This window comes from Melampsora larici-populina, assembly GCF_000204055.1.
Source record: "Melampsora larici-populina 98AG31 unplaced genomic scaffold MELLAscaffold_14, whole genome shotgun sequence".
Classification (NCBI taxonomy): Eukaryota; Fungi; Basidiomycota; class Pucciniomycetes; order Pucciniales; family Melampsoraceae; genus Melampsora; species Melampsora laricis-populina.
This window is the reverse complement of record NW_006768778.1, coordinates 1,624,671-1,647,702: the sequence shown is the minus strand read 5'-3', so window position 1 is coordinate 1,647,702 and position 23,032 is coordinate 1,624,671. Positions and strand designations below refer to the sequence as shown.

General features: G+C 38.7%; 3 protein-coding genes across 3 annotated transcripts; all 3 read right to left on the bottom strand.

The window, feature by feature from the left end:
- Window positions 1-4,011: 4,011 nt before the first annotated feature.
- Window positions 4,012-7,699, bottom strand: MELLADRAFT_123257 (ubiquitin carboxyl-terminal hydrolase 12; the record flags this gene model as incomplete). Its single annotated transcript, XM_007408960.1, has 6 exons — window positions 4,012-5,255; window positions 5,325-5,779; window positions 5,866-6,063; window positions 6,170-7,345; window positions 7,453-7,466; window positions 7,556-7,699. The coding sequence occupies 6 exons, from the start codon at window positions 7,697-7,699 to the stop codon at window positions 4,012-4,014; spliced, it is 3,231 nt and encodes a 1,076-aa protein (XP_007409022.1).
- Window positions 7,700-10,639: 2,940 nt separating this feature from the next.
- On the bottom strand, window positions 10,640-11,834 carry MELLADRAFT_71668 (uncharacterized protein; the record flags this gene model as incomplete). The annotated part of the gene is made up of 1 exon (XM_007408959.1): window positions 10,640-11,834. The coding sequence occupies one exon, from the start codon at window positions 11,397-11,399 to the stop codon at window positions 10,728-10,730; it is 672 nt and encodes a 223-aa protein (XP_007409021.1).
- A 4,364-nt stretch (window positions 11,835-16,198) lies between these two features.
- MELLADRAFT_85575 (uncharacterized protein) lies at window positions 16,199-17,831 on the bottom strand (the record flags this gene model as incomplete). Its single annotated transcript, XM_007408958.1, has 3 exons — window positions 16,199-17,148; window positions 17,215-17,352; window positions 17,438-17,831. The coding sequence occupies 3 exons, from the start codon at window positions 17,829-17,831 to the stop codon at window positions 16,199-16,201; spliced, it is 1,482 nt and encodes a 493-aa protein (XP_007409020.1).
- Window positions 17,832-23,032: the final 5,201 nt, after the last annotated feature.

The window sequence follows — 23,032 nt, the reverse complement described above, 5'->3', positions numbered from 1 at the left end:
CTTGAATAGTAATAGTATGGATTGAGTAAGCAAAGTACAAAGTAAAGAAGAAGAAGAAGAACACATCGATCTACATACTGACACTGACAAACTAGATATGTAAGTACCTAGCTTAGCTTACCTTAGCTTACTTTAGTTTACTTTAGTTTAGTTTAATTTTTAATTTTAGCTTCGAATTTCAAATTTCAAATTTCAAATTCAAAGTGTCTTGGCAACTCTCTCAGTCTACTTCAACTTTCTTAATCATCTCTCATCTCACTACATACTAAACTTAATCTCTTCTCTTTCTCTTTCTCTTCAAAACACCCTCAATCACTTCAATCAATCAATCAATCAGTTTCAGAAATTAACTATCTAAATCATATCATCAAAGGCTATCAACACAAAACAAAGAATTTCTATGTAGTTTCTTGAAAGAACTTGCTTAAAGGAAACTGCCCTCAGAAGATTCAAATATCAACAAACAAAAGCAATTCGAAAAACAAACACATACCATCTGCATAAACCAATCACAACAATTACATAGCTTGGATTTGTTTGTCAACTTATGTCTTTCTAGCCTTTACAACAAATCTTCTCCCAAAACAAAAGCGCCAAACGATCTTGTTGATGTGGATTTCATCCAATTTGTTTGTTTTTCGGGAAACTCCTTTGTAAAGAAAAGTATGATTGATCAAAAGATATGCATATCATCCTTATAATTTGGTTGATGGGTTAAATGCTTTGAAACTTGAGTGGTTTGAATTCTTTTTTTCAGAAATCTAAAAGGAATTTTAAACAGTTCCTTTTGGAATTCATAGAACTTCAATCATATGTATGTATAGTACAAATACATAGGCAATACTAGTAATGGATCAAGAAGAATCAACTTGTAAAGGATTTCAAAGAAAAACAAAAAAAAGATCAAATTCAATAGGAAAAAGAAAGGGGGAATCAACTCATGAAAGATCCAAAGGGAAAAAAACAAATTGATCACATACATATCACCCACCTACATATTCCCAATCAAAAATCTCTGTGTACCCAATCAAAATCACATACATTTTTTAATCCCAAAATTCTCTTGAGTTTCATTATCTTTCACGTATCACTTGGGAGAAAAATTGGATCATGATGTTGCCATTTTATTTGGATATATACACTGGTTCAATACCATATGGAATATGTTGAATTAGTACAAAGTTTGACTCCAAAGAAGCTTTATATTCTTCTCACATCAGTACATCTAAAATAATTTTTGAAAAGAATCAAAAACAAACTTGTCATGTTGGAACTTGGTAGGTCCAAATCCCAAAAAAACAATCTTAGCCTGTAAAAAAAACCAACAATACCAATTTTGTGGGTAAGTCAACATTGCTTTGATCCTTGTTTGTCCATTCCAAATATGACTGACTAGATATTAGCCAACCAAATAGCACAGTATAAAATCATTCCAGTGATAAAAGTGTCAATTATTGAACCTCATGTTGGTATACTTCATTTCATATCTTATTGTGTCTTTGTGAACAATTCCACTCATTATATCAATTTTGTGATGTTCACTCATACTTCCTTTTTTTCATTCTCACTTTTCATATACAAAAATCAATACATCAAACACTTTGATTGTTTATCCTACACCTTGGCTGATTTTTTACAATCATATCCTGTAATAGTATGCCTCAACTTTATCACACAATTAGTAGCATTTGATAAATTCTAATTGAAAATCAAACTATGCAACTTCTCTTTCTTTGATCAGGATCTGTATGAAGACCCACACACACAAGCACTCAAGACCCAGGTTTTGGATATACATTTCCTGGAATTTTCATCAGGATTTAACTGGATTGGAGAATCTGGTTTTCAGAGAATTGTCTCACCCATCTTATCTGAAAAGATTGTAGACTTTATTACATATTTTACAGAGCCCAAGATTTCAGTAGGTTTGATAATTTACATGGAAAGCAGGGGTGATTGACATTAACATTTTGAGGAAGATTTTTTTAAAGTTGGTATGTTGGACTTTGTCCAATATCTTCCAATACCAACTATCTTTAATGTTATTACCTGTACAAGAATACCTGTTTCAAATAAAAACATCCCCAGGCCCACCTATTAAACTTTTCACTTACATAAAATTCTACAGAAATTTTTCATGACATTTTTCCATAACACCAGACACTTTGCTTATGCTTACACACACTCCAATACTCTTGTTCCAGTGTTTTCTTCATTTCTCATCTATGTTATTTCACTGCTCATTCCGACTTACATCATATACCTTCGCATCACTAATCTTTCATTGGAATGGCACAGTGTATCACCCTTACTGTACTATGTCTTTTTCATTTCATTCCAATTCTGCAAACCTCAAATGTTGATCTCATTGACATTCTATAGGGACCAAATACTCTCAGGTACAACTCATCTTACTTATTTGACAAAGGAGCTTTAACTTGAACTTGACTCAGCCCTGATCACTTATTGAAAGTATTGAGGAAAGGTACTGTCAAGGCTGCCACTATACTATACCAGTATATTATACTGTTGGTATAGTATATTTCAAGTATACTATACTAGGCATTATATGGAATATCCTAGTATATTTATACTTATACTATGCTGAAAATATACCCAGTATATTTGAATTTACCAAACATACCTGGAAGACACCCATACAAGTTTTTGACAAGTTTTTGTAAATATACTGCAGTATATTTCAATTATACTATACTATACTGCACTATACTATACCATGTTTGGAAATATACTATACCAAGTATATTTCAGGTCCAGTATAGTATAGTGCAGTATAGTATAGTATAGTATAGTGGCAGCCTTGGTACTGTCCACTTAGGGATAGTTTCCTGTATGAGATATGTGCCACAATTGTTTAAAAATATCTGAATTGTTGGGTATTTTATTGGCTCAGTCAAGGTACTTTTGCAAAACTGATGTGGCATGGGAAAGACCCATTACGTGTTGTGTGGTGGGCATGGTGTGAAAACCAGTTCAGGTCAGATCAGGGGTGGGCACACCTCAACATGTAATATATGCCCAATTGGCCAGTCAAAGCAAGCTGGATCCCTGTAGACCAACTGGACACTGCCTCTATATCTCCATCCAAACAAAACATGTCCAACATCAAGAAAAAAGATCAACTCTGATGGGGTTATCCAACTGTATGAAAACCAATGCACAGGATCCTGTATCCAAGTGGGAATCATTCAACAAGAGAAGCAGGCACAAGCCAAAGTGGTTTGGTTTTAAGGTGAGTCTTTCTTCAGTGCCATTCAAACCCCATAGTGGCCTTAGCACAAATCCTAGAGCCTATATCCAACAGGCTCCCCATTCTTGAGCATCAAGTTAGCAAAATCTATCTCTCTCTGCGTATCTAGCAGATAAAATCCTCTTGTATTATCAAAACCAAAATAGAAAAAGTCCTGAAGAGCTTAAACATCTTAAACCCAACAATGGAATATGACCAAGTTCCAATCAATTCATTTTTTTCTCTCTACATAATAAACCAAAAAGATCAGGAATTGATTAATCCAAAGTTAGTTTTAATTTTAAATGAAAATCAAAATCTAAATAAAAAAAAAGAAATCTAAAAAGTTTCTATATCAAAAATGAAATTTAAAAGAATTTTTTGTTTTCTTCTACTTTTTCAATATATATATATAAAGTAAGTAAATAAATCTTAATCTAGTTCTTCTTTACCTTTTCAAAAAGACAAAAAGCAATGAATAACATAATCAATACGAAACTCATAATCAATATGATCAAAGTTAAACCAACCAACTCCTCCCAAAAAAAACCCACACACATAAAAAAACCCATCAATCAATAGATCAATATATATATAATAAATTCATAAATTCACAATTCAAACTTCAATTTATTACAACATTCACATCCAAAATATAAATATATATTTTCACTGAAAGAAAAAAAACAATCAAATCAAAAGAAACCCATTTCCATTTTCCATTTCCTTCCTTCCTTCATACTTTACCTATTTTCTAATCCCTAATCCCTACTCCAAATCTTACTTCCTCTAGCCGATGACCCAGAAGAACTCCCAACCCTACCACCTCCAATCCCACTACCACCTCCAATCCCACTACCACCTCCAATCCCACTTCCACTTCCAATCCCACTTCCACCCCCAATCCCAATCCCAGTCACCCCAATCGAAGCTCTTTTCTTCCCATCAATAGCTTGTTCTTTTTCTCTAGCTCTAACAGCTTTAAGGATTTCCTTCTGAGTCTTTCTACTCTCTCTTTCAGTTTTCTTCTTAATCTCTCTTTGTTGTTTTTCACTCAAGGATGAAGTAGCAGGTGGTGCTTGTGCTCCTCTTGTGGTCATTAGATTATGTTGATGAATGATTTGTGAATGATGTGATGATTTGGTTTGAGAATGATGATGTGAATGTGAATGTCCTAAGATCGGTCGACTATTCGGTGATGAAATTTGTTTAGGTGTGCTAATTGATTGAAGTGATTCGATTCTCGGTGGTCTTCTATAATTTTCAAACGTAATACTATTATTACCAACATCACCCACTTGTTGTTGTTGTTGTTGATGAAACTCATTGAAATTTCCTTCAGGTGTCATCGGTCTTGCTAAATTCACGGAAGGTGGTAATGGTACAGATTGTGTTCCAACAGTTGAACTGAGTGGACTAGAATGTGGACTAATCATTCCTTCTGATCCTTGTGGTTTTTTACTTGATCTTCTCAAGAATTTGGCTGAAATCTTTCGTGTTACACTTGCTGATGCATTTGAATCATGTTGATGTCGATGGTTAGATCCAGTTGAATTAAACCATCCTGCGTGTTGAATTGATTTGGTTGTATCGGATCCAGTTTGTGATGTAGGTCGAGTGGTTTGACTTGACATAACTCCTGATGTAGATCCTAATCTTGAATTCGGTATCAGTTCAGTTTCATAATGAGGTGAAACAGGTGGATCTACTTGAGACCGACTAGAGTCTTTGCGAGGATAATTGGCTCCGTTGGTATGAGCAGGGAATGAATGAGGTAGCCCTAAACCATCAGAATCTTCTTGTCCAGGTACGATAGTAGAATGAGAAAGTGGCAGATGAAACGATTTCTGAGGTGTTTGAGAGGGAGATGGTGTGGTCAAGGAATACACCTTTGAGACAGTGTCGGGCAACTGAGTTCGGTCTTGTGTCAAACCTAAGACAGTCGTTTGCTGAGTCTGAGGTGGGTATTGGACTGAAGTTGAAGGTGAATGTATATTTGAAGTATCTCGAGGATTTGTTGATAATTTACCATTCAAAACATTAGGATGATTGAAAGGATTAGTAGAGGATGTACCGGTCAAAGAAGGTTGATCTGCTTTCAATGAGTTGCTCGAACTAGCCGAAGCCCTAGTAGAGTTTTGACGAGAATACAAGGGAGAAAATGTCGGATGGTCATCAGGCGAGATTATTCCAACATCCTGATCATCTGACTTGAGCGACGAAAGTAAATGATTAGGTGACTGGTCCAATTCTTCGGGCTCTTCTCTCAAATCAGTCATCGTGCAGCCAGCCATCGGGTCAACTAGACTTTCGGCAGTGTCGTCAAGTTCCGGCCGTGGTCCGATCACATCAGCCAAATCTAGATCTACAGCTTGATAGAACAGAACATATCCACTCCCGACGCCTGGTGTGTCACCATAATACTTTTGTATTTCGTTTTCTTCGATCAAAGTGACCACATTATCATCAAATAAGAGCCACCGGCCAGATGACTTTAAGATGGTCACATAGTGACCATGATGAGGCCCACTAAGATAGACACAAACACATAAGTACCGTTAAAAGAGATTGTGTCATGAACGGAAATAGTAATGATATTGATGTAGATGACTGACGTTCCGATATGTACCACAATTGCCCATAATTCATACAGACGATCAGGATTCGGAATATCATCAGTGGTATTAAAGAGTCGAAGTTCAAATGGAAACACAACACGATAGGTGAGTTTGATGTAACGTTGTAATTCTTCTTGATATTTGAACCGCTTCAGATGTAGTGCAAGAACGTTTGGAAGCTTTTTGATCTTCATTCTGTCAAAGTAAAGTCATATTTTAATGTGAAGGTCAGTTAGGTACGATTAAAGGTTGAGATATAAAAACAAGTCGCGAGTATTGATGGACATAGAAAACAACCCACCTTTTTTCAGCTTCCTGTAAGCTACAACACTGATCACAGGAAAACTTGTTCTTCTGACATAACATCTCACTAGCACTAAACTGACGTAAACAAGCCGTCAAGCTCGTGTTCTGTTCGATATCAATCGATAGATCCAAGAAACTTTCATCACGTTGAGTGACTGTCTCACAGGTAAGACATTTAGTCTCATTTGTTAAAACACCTTCAAATAATTGATGAACCCATGTTCGACCTGGTTCAGCAAATTTAAAGGATGTTGGAGGTGGTTCTAAATAAGGTGAGTTGTCTTCGGCTTTTCTCAATCTTTCTTGTTCTACCATTACGTCTTCTGCCACTGAATTCACAAGATAGTTTAAAAATTCATGCGCATCTTGATGCATTGTAGATCTAAATAATTCATTATAACGTTTAAGAGTGGTGATAAAAGCTTGAGGAGCAACAGCACCGATTGGTTTAGGTTGATGAGAAATATGATGAAATAAGTCACGTAGTGTTGATGAGATTGTCGAATTGGGATCAGCAACCAATGTGCTTGGTTGGTTGGGATTCGAAGAAGCAGGCTCGCCTGCAAGCTTGCGGTGAGAACCGAATCCCTGATCAAGGTCAGCTGCCCCCCAGTTTCGCTTAACGTTCGTTGGTAGCTTGATCGGGGGTACTGAAGGTGGTACTGAGGTTTGAGGAGCCGATAGACCCGTTGAAGATTTGCGTGATGGAGAATCGCGGGAATCGGTGGGTTCACTTTTCCTCGAGGCTTGGTCGGACGTTAGATCTCCTGCTGGATGACGAACAGACCCTAGAATCTGAACACTACCAGATCTAAGTCGACCATTGGTACCATGTCCGTTTGCAGCCGATGCTCCACTGGAGCCCATGAGCGGACTAGCGTCCTTGTGGTCTAGTTTTTCTGCGCTGAGGAGAGAAGGGATTGACTTGGGATGATTAGAAGACGATGGTTGCTGACGTGAAGAAGTAACATCTGAAGTCTGCGGTCGCACAGTGGCTGTTGAAATGCGAGGATGTTTAGGAGGGATGGCGTGAGTAGAAGGTCCCGAACTTGTACCGGATGATTGATCAACTTCACTATCAAGAAGATATAGAGGTTGATTGGCCGAAAGCTCTAGTAACTCTCGAAATGGTTTGCAAAAGTAAAGTGCTTGTAAGACTGAATTTGCATAACTTTTTTACAGTTGATTGTAAAGAAAAGAGGTTTGAATGAATACAATCGTCAGTGGTGATTCTTGTTCATCAAATTGAATAAATGAAGATTGAATTGACTAGCTGACCAGGTGTTTCCAAACTGATTAGATTGAGAAAGCAATTCGGGTCAGCAACACAGCAGAAGAGAATAATGAACAAAGTAGATTAGAACAGACTGATGAGACCTACGTTTTCCATACCAAAATACCTTTCACCTGAAGTAGCCCACCATTCATCTTTGCAAGGATCCGGAGTGATTTGTTGCTTAGATCCAGAAGGAGCATTTAACGGATTGTTTGAGTGATTGACACCCATCCATCGTAGTAAACTCATGATTGATGATGTCGAATGATATGATATGATATGATTTGATTTGAGAAGTGAGATTGAGAATGATTTTGAATATTAAAAGTTGAATGAGCTTGTATCTTGCTACATCCCTCGATAATCGATTCGATGAAAGTAAGTAAGTTATAGTTAGCAGTAGTTGTTGTTGTTGGTTTGATTGGTTGTTCGGTAGGAAATTATCGGGAATCAGATTGAACTAGATTGTACTCTCTTTCATTCAAAGCGCAGGAAGGAGGCACGCAAGGAGTGCGCGACAGTCTACTCTCGCGCCCCGCTGATCAACTGATGAATTATGACTCATGAGCTCACAGCCGCAACCAAATACCTTGTGAAGGATCGTCCAGCAATGGATGGTCAAATGGAAGAAACCCTGATGCAACGTCCTATGACGAATTTCGACGGGGTTCCGAAGGCTGCGAGTTTGGTGGCAAAAATATAAGCAGTGAGCGAGAACTCACGATGGACCTGTACCCTCATCGTCTCCTTAATTATTGTCCAAGTTTCCTATCAATTTCCTTTCCCCATCTCATCAGTGTATCTCTAGTTAAGACTCGTCTTTTCAAAACTCGAACACACACCATTCTTCATTTTTACTTTATCAGTAATCTTTTTTGGATATTGCTTGGGCTATATGCAGGAAATCTTTTTTGGAGCTTCAAATCTTCGTCTTTATAAGTTTATACACATCACATCCTCCGAGGAATACTGCCTAGTTTCGTACTTAGCAACTCTTCACATCAAGCATAATCTTTGCATCTCATTGACATTAGCCCAGTTCGTCATGACATCTAGCAAATCTTGCCTCACCAATACTACTGCTCCTAGCAGCAATTCAATGTCAGACTGTAATGATCCTTTGCTTCTTGTTGAAGGGATGTTTACCAGTAGTTCTGTAATTGAAGCCTCCAAAGGCAAACCAAGCATTAGGATCCAGTGTATCTTTAGGTTGGATATGTCATAGTAATCTGATCATTATTCCTCAGACGCTGAAGTTTATATTATCCCCATTCTTGCCTTTCATAGGTGGTGGTGTAGCATATCACCATCAAATTCTCTCAGCAAAATTCTCCCAATATGAAGACATGTCATAATCTCTTGTATCAACTTCAAGCCTTTGTGAAGCCCCAAGAAGTCTACAACCAAGAACCAACAGAGATATATTTTAGCCTCAAACAAACAAATGCTTCACTGACATACTATCCTAGAGTCATAAACAAACTGGTGTTTATTGGACATGGACAACATGATCACATTCATTGTAAACAAATTGTTGATCTTGATCTCAGACTTACCAATGTTTTGATAAGCCCTAACTGAATAAGCTATCAGGACAATTGCAAGTTTGATGTCAAGATGTATGATTTGTTTTTAATGAATGTAATCATGTTTGATAGGATGTTTTTGTTTTGAGGTACTGGGATGGTATATCAACAGATTATCTCCGCAGATTCAAAAATGATGAACATGTTGTAAGAATCAATATAGTCACTACAACATTTGATTATGAAGCAATGTTTGAGTTCATCAAGTATTTTGATTTCTTCTCTTATAAAGTTTAGTCTGACTGTATATCTATCTAGATAAATCTTGGATCAAGCTTGGAAAAACCAGAGAAAACCAACCTGAATCAAACTCCTTTAAGGTTCCAAACTCTTTTTCCCTAATCTAGGTCTCACCATAATATCTATCTAGAATTTTCCTTTGACAATTGTAAGAGCATACACATTTGTTTAAAGCTTTTTGTGTCATCCCTTGCGTCACTCAAATTGAAAAAACAAAATAAGGATGAAGTCCAGAGGTGAGAAAATCATGGAAGGTGAGTGTTTTGATTGGTACAAGTTTTAAAAACCCTGTGGTATGTACCTGATGTATGGTAATAAATGATTGGTGCGTGAATATGATGAGGTTGATCAAATCCAAAATTACCAAATCCAACTTGATCTGCCAGTGTGGGTGCTTCAACTCCAATTCAAGGAGCATTCAAAGTACTCTACCAATCTTCATACATGAAAGCATTGGATGGGGACCAGGTGTAGAAGTCAAGGAGTATTTCATAGCAAGCCTTCAAAATTAAGAATGCATCTTTCTTCATGCATGTATTTCTATCTTCTTACTTTTCTTTGCTACTGACTTTACAATCAATTTATTATATCAAGTCTCAAAGCCTATCTCGTGTGGTCATGTCTACACCATTGCAGAGGATATCAAGGCTGATCACTGGATTTTAATGTAAGGCCTTCAAGGATCAAGTCTGATTGGATACTTTATCTTCATGCCACACTCTCCTTGATAATGACATTGACCTGAAGTTTTCCATCAATGCTTTCTGCATGCGAAGTATTTTTTTTCATTAATTGGCTTCTTCATCAAGCTGTGCAAATATGATTTGACAACTGATCTACATATCCTTGTAGTTGTTTTACAAACTTTCATGTCCCATTATCAAGGCTGTGTATGCATAGCCTGGATAAAGGATTTACAAAGTCTGATAGTTAATTAGCATCAAATTGATTCAAACAAAACCAATTAGTTTTGCAGCTCATGCTGGCCACAACTAGCTGGTGAGCGTTTTGTGCTAAAGGCCGGACCACTCAAAATAATCAACCCATCCCAATGGGTTTGCTAATCAGAGTTCCTGGGATATGGAGCTTTGGGCAGGTGTAAGATATTCCTGCAAGAAAACATGGGTCAAGGGGGCAAGTGAACTTTATTGATGAGGAAGATAGGCTTTGTGAATGCAATCCACGAATGCTACATTTGTCCAACACTGAAAACTGAATCAAGAACACTGGACAGTATATGACATAAATAGATACTTATATACATATTTCATTCTATTATTTACACTAGTTCTTTCAACCATCTTTGTCACTATCTATTTTCACTCGCATTGTCTGCTACTCTTGAAAGCTGCAACTTATCTTTGATAAGAATTTTGTAAATCTACTATGCATTTATGACTACCTATAACGTACGAGATCATGGCATAATACTTCCCATCAACTTCCAATGGTTAAGTTGAAGGATCGTATTTCAGACCGTTATTGAGATCGTGATGAAAGACTAGATTATCAATCAAACGAACTGGTCTATCGCCAACCAGAATTGAGCCAGAGAGTGCTATTGGTTGTAAAGGTTTGATAGTATCTAACATTTTGAAAGAAATCGGATCATTGATTGAAAAAAACTCAAGCTTGATTCCTTCATATTTCTCCACGGTTTCCTTTGCGATGGTTTCGAGTTCTTCAAAACTGATAGTCGAATCAATTGATAAAGGTTGAGTAAAACTAGCAGCCTTAGAAAGTGCATTAAACAAACAAATCGATTTATCCAGTTCTTCTTTAGAAAGATATCCATTTCTACTACTCAATGCTAATTTCGATTCCATTCTAACGGTAGGAATGATAATCAAAGATTTAGGATAATTCAAATGTAAATCTGATTTCATCCTTCTTAAAAGAATAGCTTGTTGTAAATCTTTTTGACCAAAGAATGCTAAAGTAGGTTCAATCATAGAAAAAAACTTCATCACTACTGTGGCTACTCCTTTAAAAAACCCTGGTCTTCTTTCTCCTTCTAATAAGTTTGATAAAGATTGAACATCTACTATTGTGGTGAGTTTAGATCCGTTTGGATAAATGATTTCTTCGGTTGGTAAGAAGACTGCTGAGACTTTTCGATGCATTTGGTCTGATGTTTTTGAAGTTGATAAGTTTTGAGAATCGATTGAAGTTCCATCAAAGATAAGTAGGAATGTTCATTGAATTAGGTTGAATAGAAAGTTTAGAAAGTACAGTTAAATCTGATTCAATCGTTTAAGGATACGTATTACAATCTTCTCCTTCACGGAATTGAGTTGGATTACTGAAAAATCGAAACAATGGTTCGATGAGTTGAAGATACTGAATGTTTAACTAATTGAAGATGTCCTTCATGAAGACATCCCATCGTAGGTACAAAACCAATAGTTTGTTGATTTGATCGTGCTTGATTTACCCATTTTCTTACTTCATCTACTGTTCGTAAGATTTCGAATGGATAAAGATCTTGCTTTAGTTCACTCGAATTCATTGGTTATCGATGTATAGTCAGATTGTTGATAGAGCGCTTGAAAGACTTGAAAGAGTGTATCAAACATATATGGATCCAATGGTCGAGGTTCGCTTCAACTTTCAATTCTCCTTCCTTCCTGGAGCCTGGATCGATGACGGAGCCATGTCACGGACAGGTTCTTCGGGTGGATAGCTGTCACAACCCATTCACATATCTGAACTTCTGAAGTCGAAAGGGAGGTTGAAAAAACACCAATTGCAACTCCGCTTTCATCCACTTCAACTTCAACCATATCATCTCTTTCGCGTGCATGATGACCTCAAGTTCAGATTAGAATGCCCTCAGTTCAAAAATCGAAATGTCGCATTGATTTAAAATGTTTACTTTGTGACCATCCGGGACCGAAAGAGCTGCAGATGCCTACATTGATCGATTTCAAACCCTTTAACTTGAGGCATTAAAGATAGATCTCAAGTACGAACCAGAGTTAAAATGGGTTGAAAAGCTTCCTAGGAGCTTAAGAATTAGTGCAGAAGAAGGGGTTTGATTCTAGGGCCACCAATGACCATGTATCAACTTGTTGGGTTGAGCGTCATACAAACTCAAAGTATGAGGATTCATCGGGAAGCTGAAGATGATGAACGTAAAGGAAACTCGCGCGCTCAATATCAGAAAAGAAAGAAGGGTAAGAAGACTACCCGAAAGAGTAAACTGTGTTTCAATGATCAAGCGCGGTGAGTTTTCTTCAAGACCTTAAAGGAATTCAGATCCACTCCGCTAAAGGTATTGAAAGGACTGAGTATCAATTCATGAAAAGTTGAGAAGCAAGGTCATCAAGCGAGTCTTAACCTGATCAAACAGATCAAAACGACAGATCAGAACGTACTAGGAAAATGTGTTCACTAAATGTTGATAATGTTTGTCTTTACTTAGCATCTAGAATCACATTGGAAGAAAGTTCAAATGATAAGATCTCGTTGATAATGAACTTCACCAAAAGAATTAATCAAGCTGAATGCAAAGTTTGATGAATTCCATAAACCACATTTTGAGAGACGAGTGAGTTGAAATCTCTTGTAAGTTGAATATGTGGATTGATGAGAGTTTTTCCATTGGAAAATGTATGGTTATTCGTCAAGATCCACACCTTGAAGGTCAAATGTTTAGTTTCAACTTGCCATGATGGATTTTCTACACAGTTTGAATCTAGACTTCAGCTTGCCTCAGTTTGATTTTATCATAACACATGATAAGACCACAGTATATACGCTTATAGACAAGCTGTAACAGCTACCTCGTAGACAGATGTTGAGCAGAGTGCCCTTACATTGAAAGGGTTGATCTCTTTTACGTGGTTTGGGGGAGAAGACAATCTCATACTTCTCTATTCCTGTAAGAGATGTTTCTTTGACCCATCACTATGGATATGATGTTGAACAAATTTGTGGATATATTGGAACTTGTTTCTTACGCACCTTCATTTTAGATTCAAAGATATTGATAGGAAGATCCACTTGCATCAAAATCTCGCTTAAATTATCAACAAACACTGAGGGAGGTAAGGACCACACTTCATGGTACCTTTTCCAGCGCAAAAAAAACAAGTTTGATGGGCTGGGAGGTAAACTACCCAAAATTTTTGGCATTTTTTCAATTTGGTCAACTTGAACCCCGCCAAGTTGGATAGATGAATAGCGGTTTTTTTCTAAAGCGGTAGCTCGCGCCTTTTTCCGTTTGACTTCCTCTAATTTTGAGCACAAATTAATGGATTGGACCTGGTTGAGCATCAAATTCATTTAGGGGATACAAAGTTGAAATCCGGCCGCAAATCTGGCCACGTGGCCAGATTTCCAAATTTCGTTTTTTGCGGTAATTTGAAATCTGGCCACGCGGCCGGATTTTCTCAACTTTGAATCCCCCGAAGGCCAGATACCATGACCACTTTCCACCACACCGCCTCACACATCCACTTCCCATATTGACAACGTGCCCTCACTTCACTTACCAGAAAACCAATGCCTCGTTTTACTCGCAAATCAGCCCTCAAGAGATCTATTCAAACAGCACGACATGCAAGAAAAGTGTATGCTCAGAACAATTTGGATTCACTTGCAGCTTTTCAACTCGATATTGCCGGGCTTCAGTTTTTCTTCCGGATGATTCAAGCTTTAAAAATTCAACAACTTGCTGTTACCAACGAGAATCAAAAGAAGGCTTGTTTTTTGTATCTAGTTGGTCTTATCAAGTTAATACCTGCTATTGATCAGAGCAACAAAATTCTTCACTTTGGACATCAACTCCGGAGACGAGCAATCACCGAGCTTGAAGTTCTCGACACCGCCCTCAGAATTCTAAATCAGAAACGCTTTGTTCTCACCCGCATCTCACGAGGTCGTAAGGAGTTAAGAAATGCTTGGTTTTTGCAAGTGTTGGAGGAAGGTGGCGATGGCTTCATAAAGCTAGTACGTAGGATCATGATGCACGAATTTATTCACATACTTATTCGGAATTTTTGATGACAGGCACAAATGTCCAAGTCGGCTTTCAATCACCTTGTTGACTTGATCGAAGACAATCCAATATTCCATAATAACTCACAGATGAAGCAAGCACCCGTGTGGTGGCAGACTTTGGTTGGGCTGACTAATCTAGGCACTTCGGGAAATGGTGGAGACCATTATCATCTCGCTCGATTGTTCAATTGCTCTGGTGAGACAGTTTCCGTATATGTACAACTTGACTGATCAGTGAATTCTAATATCTTTAACACTCTCTTCACAGAAGGGAGCGTTCATAATTGGACCAATCGCTTAATTACTGCAGTCCTTGATTTAGAACCGAGATATCTTTGGTGGCCTTCAAAACAACGTCGAGCAGCTCTGAAAGAAGAAATCCGCAACAAATCCTTCTTCAAAGACTGCGTGGGGTTTGTAGATGGAACTCTTATTCCTCTTGCAACAGCCCCACGTGAAACACCCGAGGATTATTGGACACGGAAGATGTTTTACGCACTCAATACCATGCTGGTATGTGATATACACCGTCAAGTGATTTATTACGAATTGGGTTGGTGTGGTAGTGTACACGACCAACGTGTCTTCCGGTCTTCGCAAGTGAGTACATACACATTTATCTCAACACATTTTTACCTTATCTTTGTTTTTGACCTACTCATTAATTGCCTTCATTGTTCTAAATAAAGCTCTTTGAATCTCCAGAACGATTCTTTTCGCCGGGAGAATACCTTTTGGCCGATTCGGGATACACGGTCTCAGAAATCATCATACCATGTCTTAAACGGTGTCGAGGTCACAGTCTGCGACGTGATGAAGAAGCATTCAATAAAGAGATCAGCTTTGTGCGAGTCATTATCGAACACTGCAACGGGATGCTCAAAGGCCGTTTTCAATCACTGAAGGAACTCCGATTGGTCATCAGTGATGCTGCATCGGCCGTGCGAGCAAATCGATGGATTCGAGCATGCCTAGTTTTGCATAACCTCCTCATATCAATTCGAGAGGAGTGGTCAGGTGTGCTTGGTAGTGTATCTGACGGACTTCGAAACGAAGCTCGACGTCAGGAAACACCAGAGAATGCACCTACTTTTGAAGAGGAAGAATGGCTAATGAGATCAGGTAGAGATGAGTCAAGAAGGAACCATCTGTTTGCAGAATTCATAGCCTCAAGAGAGATAGATTAATGGTGATCAGGCTACTTACTTACATATGTCTATTCTAATTAAGCACAACTTGTTAATTAGAATTGATACGATTTATGATGATAATGAAATTTATTCCTAGAAGGAATCCTTTATCTGTTCATAGAGGGCATCGGAGCAACTGCAAGTCTGTTCTCTCAAAGGTAATAAGTTGCTTTCTTAAGCTACTTTGAAATAACAAACATCAAACGATTTCATTTTTATTATTATATACAAGTTTCTTTAATTTTCAACTTTGTTCTGACAAAAGACAATTATCAAACTTCAACAAATTTCATTTTCAATCTCGTGAAAGACTTCGAGTACCTAGATACAAATATCTTGCCTTTTTTTTCATATTTTTTGATAATAGATGAGCATTGATTACTTCTAATAGATGAGTAATCGATTAGTATCTTTAAGATCTTGTATATTTCAAACATTTCTTTTTTTTTTCAATACTTGGATTTGATATAATTACTTCTAATAGATGAGTAATCAATTAGTATCTTTAAGATCTTGTATATTTCAAACATTTTCTTTTTTTTTCAATACTTTTTTAAGGATTTTATATAATTCAAACAATTGGTGAAATTTTTTCGATTTTTTTCAAAAATATAAGACTATCCAATTACTTTAACCTATCCCGATTGAAAAATTCAGATTAACCAAAGATAAATCAGATCGGTGTTGAGTAATTCTTGAGACCAATAGGCGAAAAGCTCACGTTTTAATCATTTACTTGAAGACGATTGCTGCATCGCTTGTGCAGTTTGAGCCGCGATCATAGCTTCCTGAAGTGTCCAATTGTTTTCCCTCATCAACATGCTGATGAGTTGAGCATTCCTAGTAATTTGTTGATGTTCAAGCTCGGCTTTGTAGTTTTGCATTTCAAGCAAATGCTTTTCTTTCTTCGATGACAAGTTGAAATCATGTTCTTCAAGTTTCTTCTTCTCGCTTGATAATTGAACATCAGCCATTTCAAGTTCGATTTTGGCCTTTTTCTTAGAGTCGTCCTCGTTTAATGTAGGTTTGTCGGGTAACATAGTGATAGCCACATTATCAGCTAAACGTGACAAGTGACTTAACGCTTGACTTGCCTGCTGTGAGACAGGCGCTTGAATACTATCCAATTGAGCATCTAATGGGTTATTTTGAATGAGGTCCTGAATCGAATCAGCCGAGCCTGACTTTCGATTCGGGGCACGTTTGCTTGGGATCACTTGACTTGCTGGGGGTAAAGAAGCTTTTGAAGATGTTCGTTTCATTGAGGTGGATGAAATCGGACGTTGATATCGGCTTTGAGATGGTCGAGAAGGTGTGATAGGATTTGAGTTGATAAGTTCCTCAAGATCGTCATTATTGTTTTTAAACGTTTGCGGAATATCATCATCTAAGTCATCAAGAAGATCTTCATGAGGTAAATGATCATCTTTATGAGCTAAGTTCGAGTTTAGAGAGTCATCGAAAGGGTCACGCTCCAAGTGATCATCGTTGTTATGATATTCTTGATACGCCGAATTAGAGTTCACTGAATGCTCCCGTGAATTACGCTGGCTTTGAGTGAAGTTTTCTTCACCCTCATCAAGTAAACTATGAGACGCGGCAAGCCTCGTATTACCGTGTCGTGTCTCAAAAACAGGCTCCAACTCAAAATAATACTTGCACTTCTTCAAGATGGGTGCTGTACATATGAGAGCGATCAGACTCAAAAAAACAAACTCATCGCCTCATGAAAATTGATGCTTACCAAGAGCCACCTTCTCCATACTGAGCCATTTCGGATCATCATCTGCCAAGCCCTCAATCGCCTTCCTTTCTTTGCACGTGTTCCAGCTTCCAGAACCAGTTTGGTTACGTACATCGTTAGCACGACGCCAAGCGACCTCTAGACGTCCGATCTGGAATTCGAATTCAAATATCTTGAGCAAGCTTTGAAGTCGGGAAGGATCAAATCTAAAGTATGAAAGTACCCTTTTTTTTAATTGCAGTTGCATCTCGCCATAAGATGCCATTCTTGATTAAGTACTCCTCGATCTCTTCAGCTGAACCTCGCTTTTCTGTTTTATTAGTTTTGAATCTAGTAAAGTTGTCTTCGTCCGTGAGCCAATTGATAAGTAAGTACATCAAAGATTTTCCCTCGCCATTATCATCATTATCCCAATGAACAGTAGTCTTGTGATTTTCATCAGCATTTTCGTCAGAAGACGTCAACTTATCATCGTCGTGTTGATTTTTGTCGGTCTTCTTGGACTTATTTGACTTTGAGTTACGAGGTTTGGCTTTAGGTTTTGACTTAGGAGTAGGAGAAGCTTTTGCAGGTGTTCGTTTAGCACGCGGTTTTGGTGGAGGTTTTTTTGAGCGCATCTTCTGAGATGACTTGGTTGTCTTGTTTGCTGAATTTCCTGATTGCGCAAGTTGAATCGCTCCGGTTAGCACTTGACTGAGGGTGGAAGGATCGAGTTGTAGGGTGCCTGGTGTCAAATGAGATCCAGAGAGAACTTCGACATCCCCTTCGGAAGAAGGGTTGGTGGTATCTGATGAGAGGGTATTGGAGTTAGTCATAATTTAATAAGTGGTGTTATAGAGGAGTAAATATTGAGATTAATTGAGTCGATTGAGTTGAGTTGATTGTGACGTGAGAACTGGCCAGTGACCTGTTGATTTCTCTTTTTGCCAAATTTCAAGTCGTGGCCAGAAAAAAATGGAATCTGGAAATCTGGCCACGTGGCCAGATTTTTGGCCGGATTTCAACTTTGTATCCCCTAATTGGATCTTTGACCCAAAACTCATCTAATTCTTGAACACATCTGAGTGGTTCATGATGAAACCCAACAAATGTAAATTATCTCGTAGAAACCATCAGTTTCGAATGAAATCGAGCTGATCACGACCACCTATGTTGAGCGCTTTTTGAGCTCTGGTTTGATTTGAATATAAATATGTTCAAGATAGATGATGACGATGTAAGTTGAACAAAAGCTGAGGTTGAATGAAAGGTGAAATCCTTTTTCACATCGTTTCAGTTTGATTGATGTTTGAATTTAGAGCTTTGTATGGGTTGATTTAGAGAGCTAAGTGAGATTAGGTAGTTTTGACCGGTAAAAGCCTGAGTATTGACCCGAGGTTTTAGACTGAATTTCTCGCTCGATAGACTGTGTAATAGCAGACCGTACTAAAATTGTCAACCGAGAGAAAAAGAGCAGTGTTGAAGTTCAAAGTGAAGAAGAAATCAGCAGCAGCCTATTATTACTTTTGCTAAAAAGGAAGCCCGGGGTGAAAAAAATAAAAATAAAATGTAGCCCAGAATTTCACCGCAGTCACTGCGGTGGGCCTGGAGCTTGAGCAGCCGCATTGCCTATCCCAAATTTGCCAATCCCCTTACCACTCATTCTTTTTCAGAACTCAATCATGAAATCAAAGGATCAGCACGTCAACCCAATCTTTCTTGATTGTTCCTCCCCATCCAATCCACTGGCCAATGAAGGTGTCAATGTTGATTCCCCGGACTCTGTGACTGTTCAGGTGATGTTTTCAAGCTTTTTTCCACCTATCATGTCCATTATCCAACATACTCATCTTTGACTATTCCAAATCTTACAGAGCCCACAGCCCAATATCAACAATAAACAAGACAATGAAGAAAACACTGCATATCACTTCTACTTCGAGTGTGAATTTTGGGTTCCTTGCAAGACGGCTAAGTCAGGATTTTCACAGATCTCATGCTCTGAATGTGTAATCCCTTGGAATTCGAAGCAATTTGATTTGGAGGAACTCAAAGAAAAATGCGCTGAATTTGCCAAGGACAACAAGCAGTCCCTTGAAAAATTGATCAAGCTTTCATCAAATAGCAAGAAGAACCCTGGTGTGTGGACTTGGTACATCAAATCACATTCTGATTTCCCAAAGACTCTTAAGGCTCGAAAGCATTTAAGTTCAGAGAAGGTTCAACAATGGGTCGAAGAGGGCGAAGCTGTGTTTCCAGGTCGGGAAGCTGGGATCAGCTACTTTGCACCTCATCCAAACAAGGTCAAAGCTCAAGCTGAAAAAGTGAGTCCGCCCTATCTCAAGCCAGGGGGTCTCATTATGTCTCATCTGTTTTTGAATTTCTTCAGGCTGCTCGCACCGAGCTAATTGTGGCTTCAGCTGAGCGCAAGCACAAGCTTCAGGTGAAACAAGGAATCGACAAGGATTTGTTTGACTCTGAAGAGGTGAGATTATCGGTCTACTAACCACTCCTTTTCTCAAACTAGACTGATGTGTCTTTATTTGATCTCAAACCCAAAGTCTGACGGTGGATCAGACAATACGGAACAAACGGCTGGCGATCGCGAGAACAAGTTTGCGAGTGACCTTCTTGACCACCACAAGATGGACGGTCGCTACCACAAAAGGTGTCCGATTGTGACAGATCCAACCGATTCCACTCAATACTTTGTTTTGACGCTTGATAAAGCAGAAGAGTGGGCTAGGCTACGAGTAAGTTGAATGCCTCTCTTCATTACCTATGTAAGCTGACTTTTGGGTGTATCATTTGCAAGAACCAAGATGAGGTTAGCATGGATACCCCTCCCGCCCATTTCAAGTATGACCTCAGCAAGAAGGTCGAAAACAAACCTCCCGCTTCATCAACTGAAAAGTCTGAATCCAATAGTTTCACCCCTGCCGCTATCACTCAACTTGTTGTTGGCCTCGCGGGAGCCATTGGTGAAGCAGTACGATCACCTCAAAAGCAACTAGCTGGCGATGTCGAGCCACCTACAACTCCACATGCTTCTCATAAACGAAAGAATACACCCGAATCATTTCCTCATGTGTCATCTTCACCTTTGTCATATGATCCCGCCGCCGCAAATGGAACCGAAGGATTCCTTCAGTTCTGCACTTTACCAGATGATAGAAAAGACCACATTCGCCAGATTTTAAAAGAAGCGGAAATCACCGACCATAGAATGATCACAGAAGAACATTTATCTCGAGCGGATCTAGCTCAACATGGATTGTCCAAGGCTTCAATCACTATGCTCTACTTAGATTCTCGGAAGTATATAAGTAACAGGACCTGTGAACGCAGTACCGCTCGGAAAGCAAGGCGCACTTCAATGTTTTAATCCTGGCTTTACATTACTGATTAGATTTTGACCCTCTATTGTTGTGATTAGTGGGTAATATTAAGACTACAGTTTTAAAAGTAATATAACCGTACCATTTGTTAGAATCATGGTCCTCTGACCCTGCCTCACACCAGTTTACATGATTGAGCTTCAAACAAAGCTTGGTCATGGTGATTTGGAGACAGAGATCTCTCCCTCTGAAGTCGCCACCAAGTGACTTTTGATTGTCTTAGGATCGAGCTGAATCTTCAGCTCGATCTGCTCTATCTGTGCCCTCAAAGACAATTAGACTCAAATGATCGAGCTTCAAATTAAGCTCGATCTGGATGATTTCAAGACATCAAGTTTGACTCTTGATTGGACATGATGTGTATCTTTTGCCCTAGGATCGAGTCAATTTTTCAGCTCGATCTGATCTTTCTTACATCACACTCAACAAAACAAGGATAACGGTGATTTTAGCCCATTTGAATAGCTTAATCACAACTTTCTTCCAACTTTCTCATCAGCAGATGGTGCTCTTAGCCCATTTGAATGTCTAAAGATCCACCTAAGTTGTGCCTTATGTATATCGGGCTCAGCCAAAAGAGCAAACTGTTATTTTTAAATTTCATTCAAAAGTGTGCTCTAGACAATCATAGTTCTACTATAGTTCTACTAGTATGTAAATTAAGGACAAAACTAGATCCACCGATTGAATCACTTTGATTTGGTTCGATAGTTTCTTGAAATGAATGATGATTTGAATGTACAGGACTGATGGGATTGGATTTGAGGACTTTGGATCGATTCAATTTGATTGGGAGATTTAGATGTGATCTGAAGCTGATCGATTTGACGTATGTAACTCATATTGAAGTGTAGTCGCACCAAAGATTGTTTCCAATAAGCCGAATATATCCCTGTGATCCCATCTAGTCCAACGAAGTTAACGATCAAAAGATAAAGTGAAAATGAAATCGAAAAACCAAAGCCAAGTGAAGCGATCAATTTCCTTGAAGACTTGTAAGCCAAGAAGAAAGTCAAGAAAGTTGAAATCAACAAATGAAAGTAAATTAATAAACTTGAGATCGATTGATTCGAATTCACTATTGTCGAGAAGATCTTCGAGCCATAAACGTGTTCTTTAAACCAAAGTTGATCTGGATTTAAATTCATTTCTTTAAAACTTCATCCAAGGATTCCCTGAAGTGTAGTCGCACCAAAGAAAGACTCGGTCCATGAAAAGGTCGATCTTGATGATTTGAAAGGAAATGAATCATATGAGCTAAAAAGATGATTTGAAAGGAAATCAATCCACTGAGCTAAACAACTTGAAAGCTACAAACGAATGTCTCATACCTCATTGGCTGAAAAGTATCATATTTCTTCCATTCTACAATCGAGCACTTCATCAAATGTGCGATAACCACAATGGTGGTATAACTTAGGTAATAGTTCGGGTCCAAAGGTCTTATGGGCAGCCCTTCGTATTGGTCCAATTGGGTTAGTCCTAGTCGCCAATACTTGTGATCTTCGGAGGTCAAATTTGAAGGCATTGAATCCGAGTTCAATTGGATTCAACTCAGGACAGTATGGTGGTAAGTAACGAAGAAGAATTCCTAAAGTTTAATTTGTCCCGCTTGAGTCAGGGAAATGAAAACATGACCGAGGAAAGATGATGAGATTAGACATACCTCTCTTACGACAGAGGTCAGAAATCGATCCACCACGATGGATTGAGGCATTGTCCAGTACTAAGACACTATTGTCTGCTGGAAATCGATTCATGCGAGGAAGCTGTACATGGGATTGAGGTCAGTCTGGAACAATGGCTATTGAAGTAAAGGGAAAACCACATACTAAGCTGTATTTCAAAAATTTCTCGAATCGCTTCCGATTCACCGGCCCCTCAAGAACTGAAAGAGCCAGCAAGCCATCATAAGTGATGGCTGGAAGGAGGGAATACCGTCCTTGATGCATCTTAGGAACCTTGCGAGTGGTGCGTACTCCAATCTTGCTTCGCTGACGTTTTCGTAGTAGATCCCGTCCACAGACTGCGCTCTCGTCTGCAATTCGTGAGCAGGTAGAGGATTTCAATACAGAAGATATGAGATAGAAAGTGAAATTGGACTGACCTGTAAAAACTAAGAAGTTGGATGGATAGCCCATCATATCGCGCATCCATGTCAATTTTGGCATCAGGGATTTCCGAGCGTTACTGACACAGGCCTTCTTCAAGCTTATCATAAGACGGCTCATAAGTTCGAGATGAACGGTACTTATGGAAGGCATCTTCCCATGTGCATTGTAAAGTTTTTCTTGAATCTCGTCGAGGAAAAGTGCTGGCTGGTCGAGGACCAATTCTTCCATGAATTTGCGATCCGTGGCATTCAAGTGCTGGCGCCGACCACGGCGTTCGTAGGTGTCGGGATCGCGTATGACTGCACGAGTTAGGTTGTAGAGCTCGAT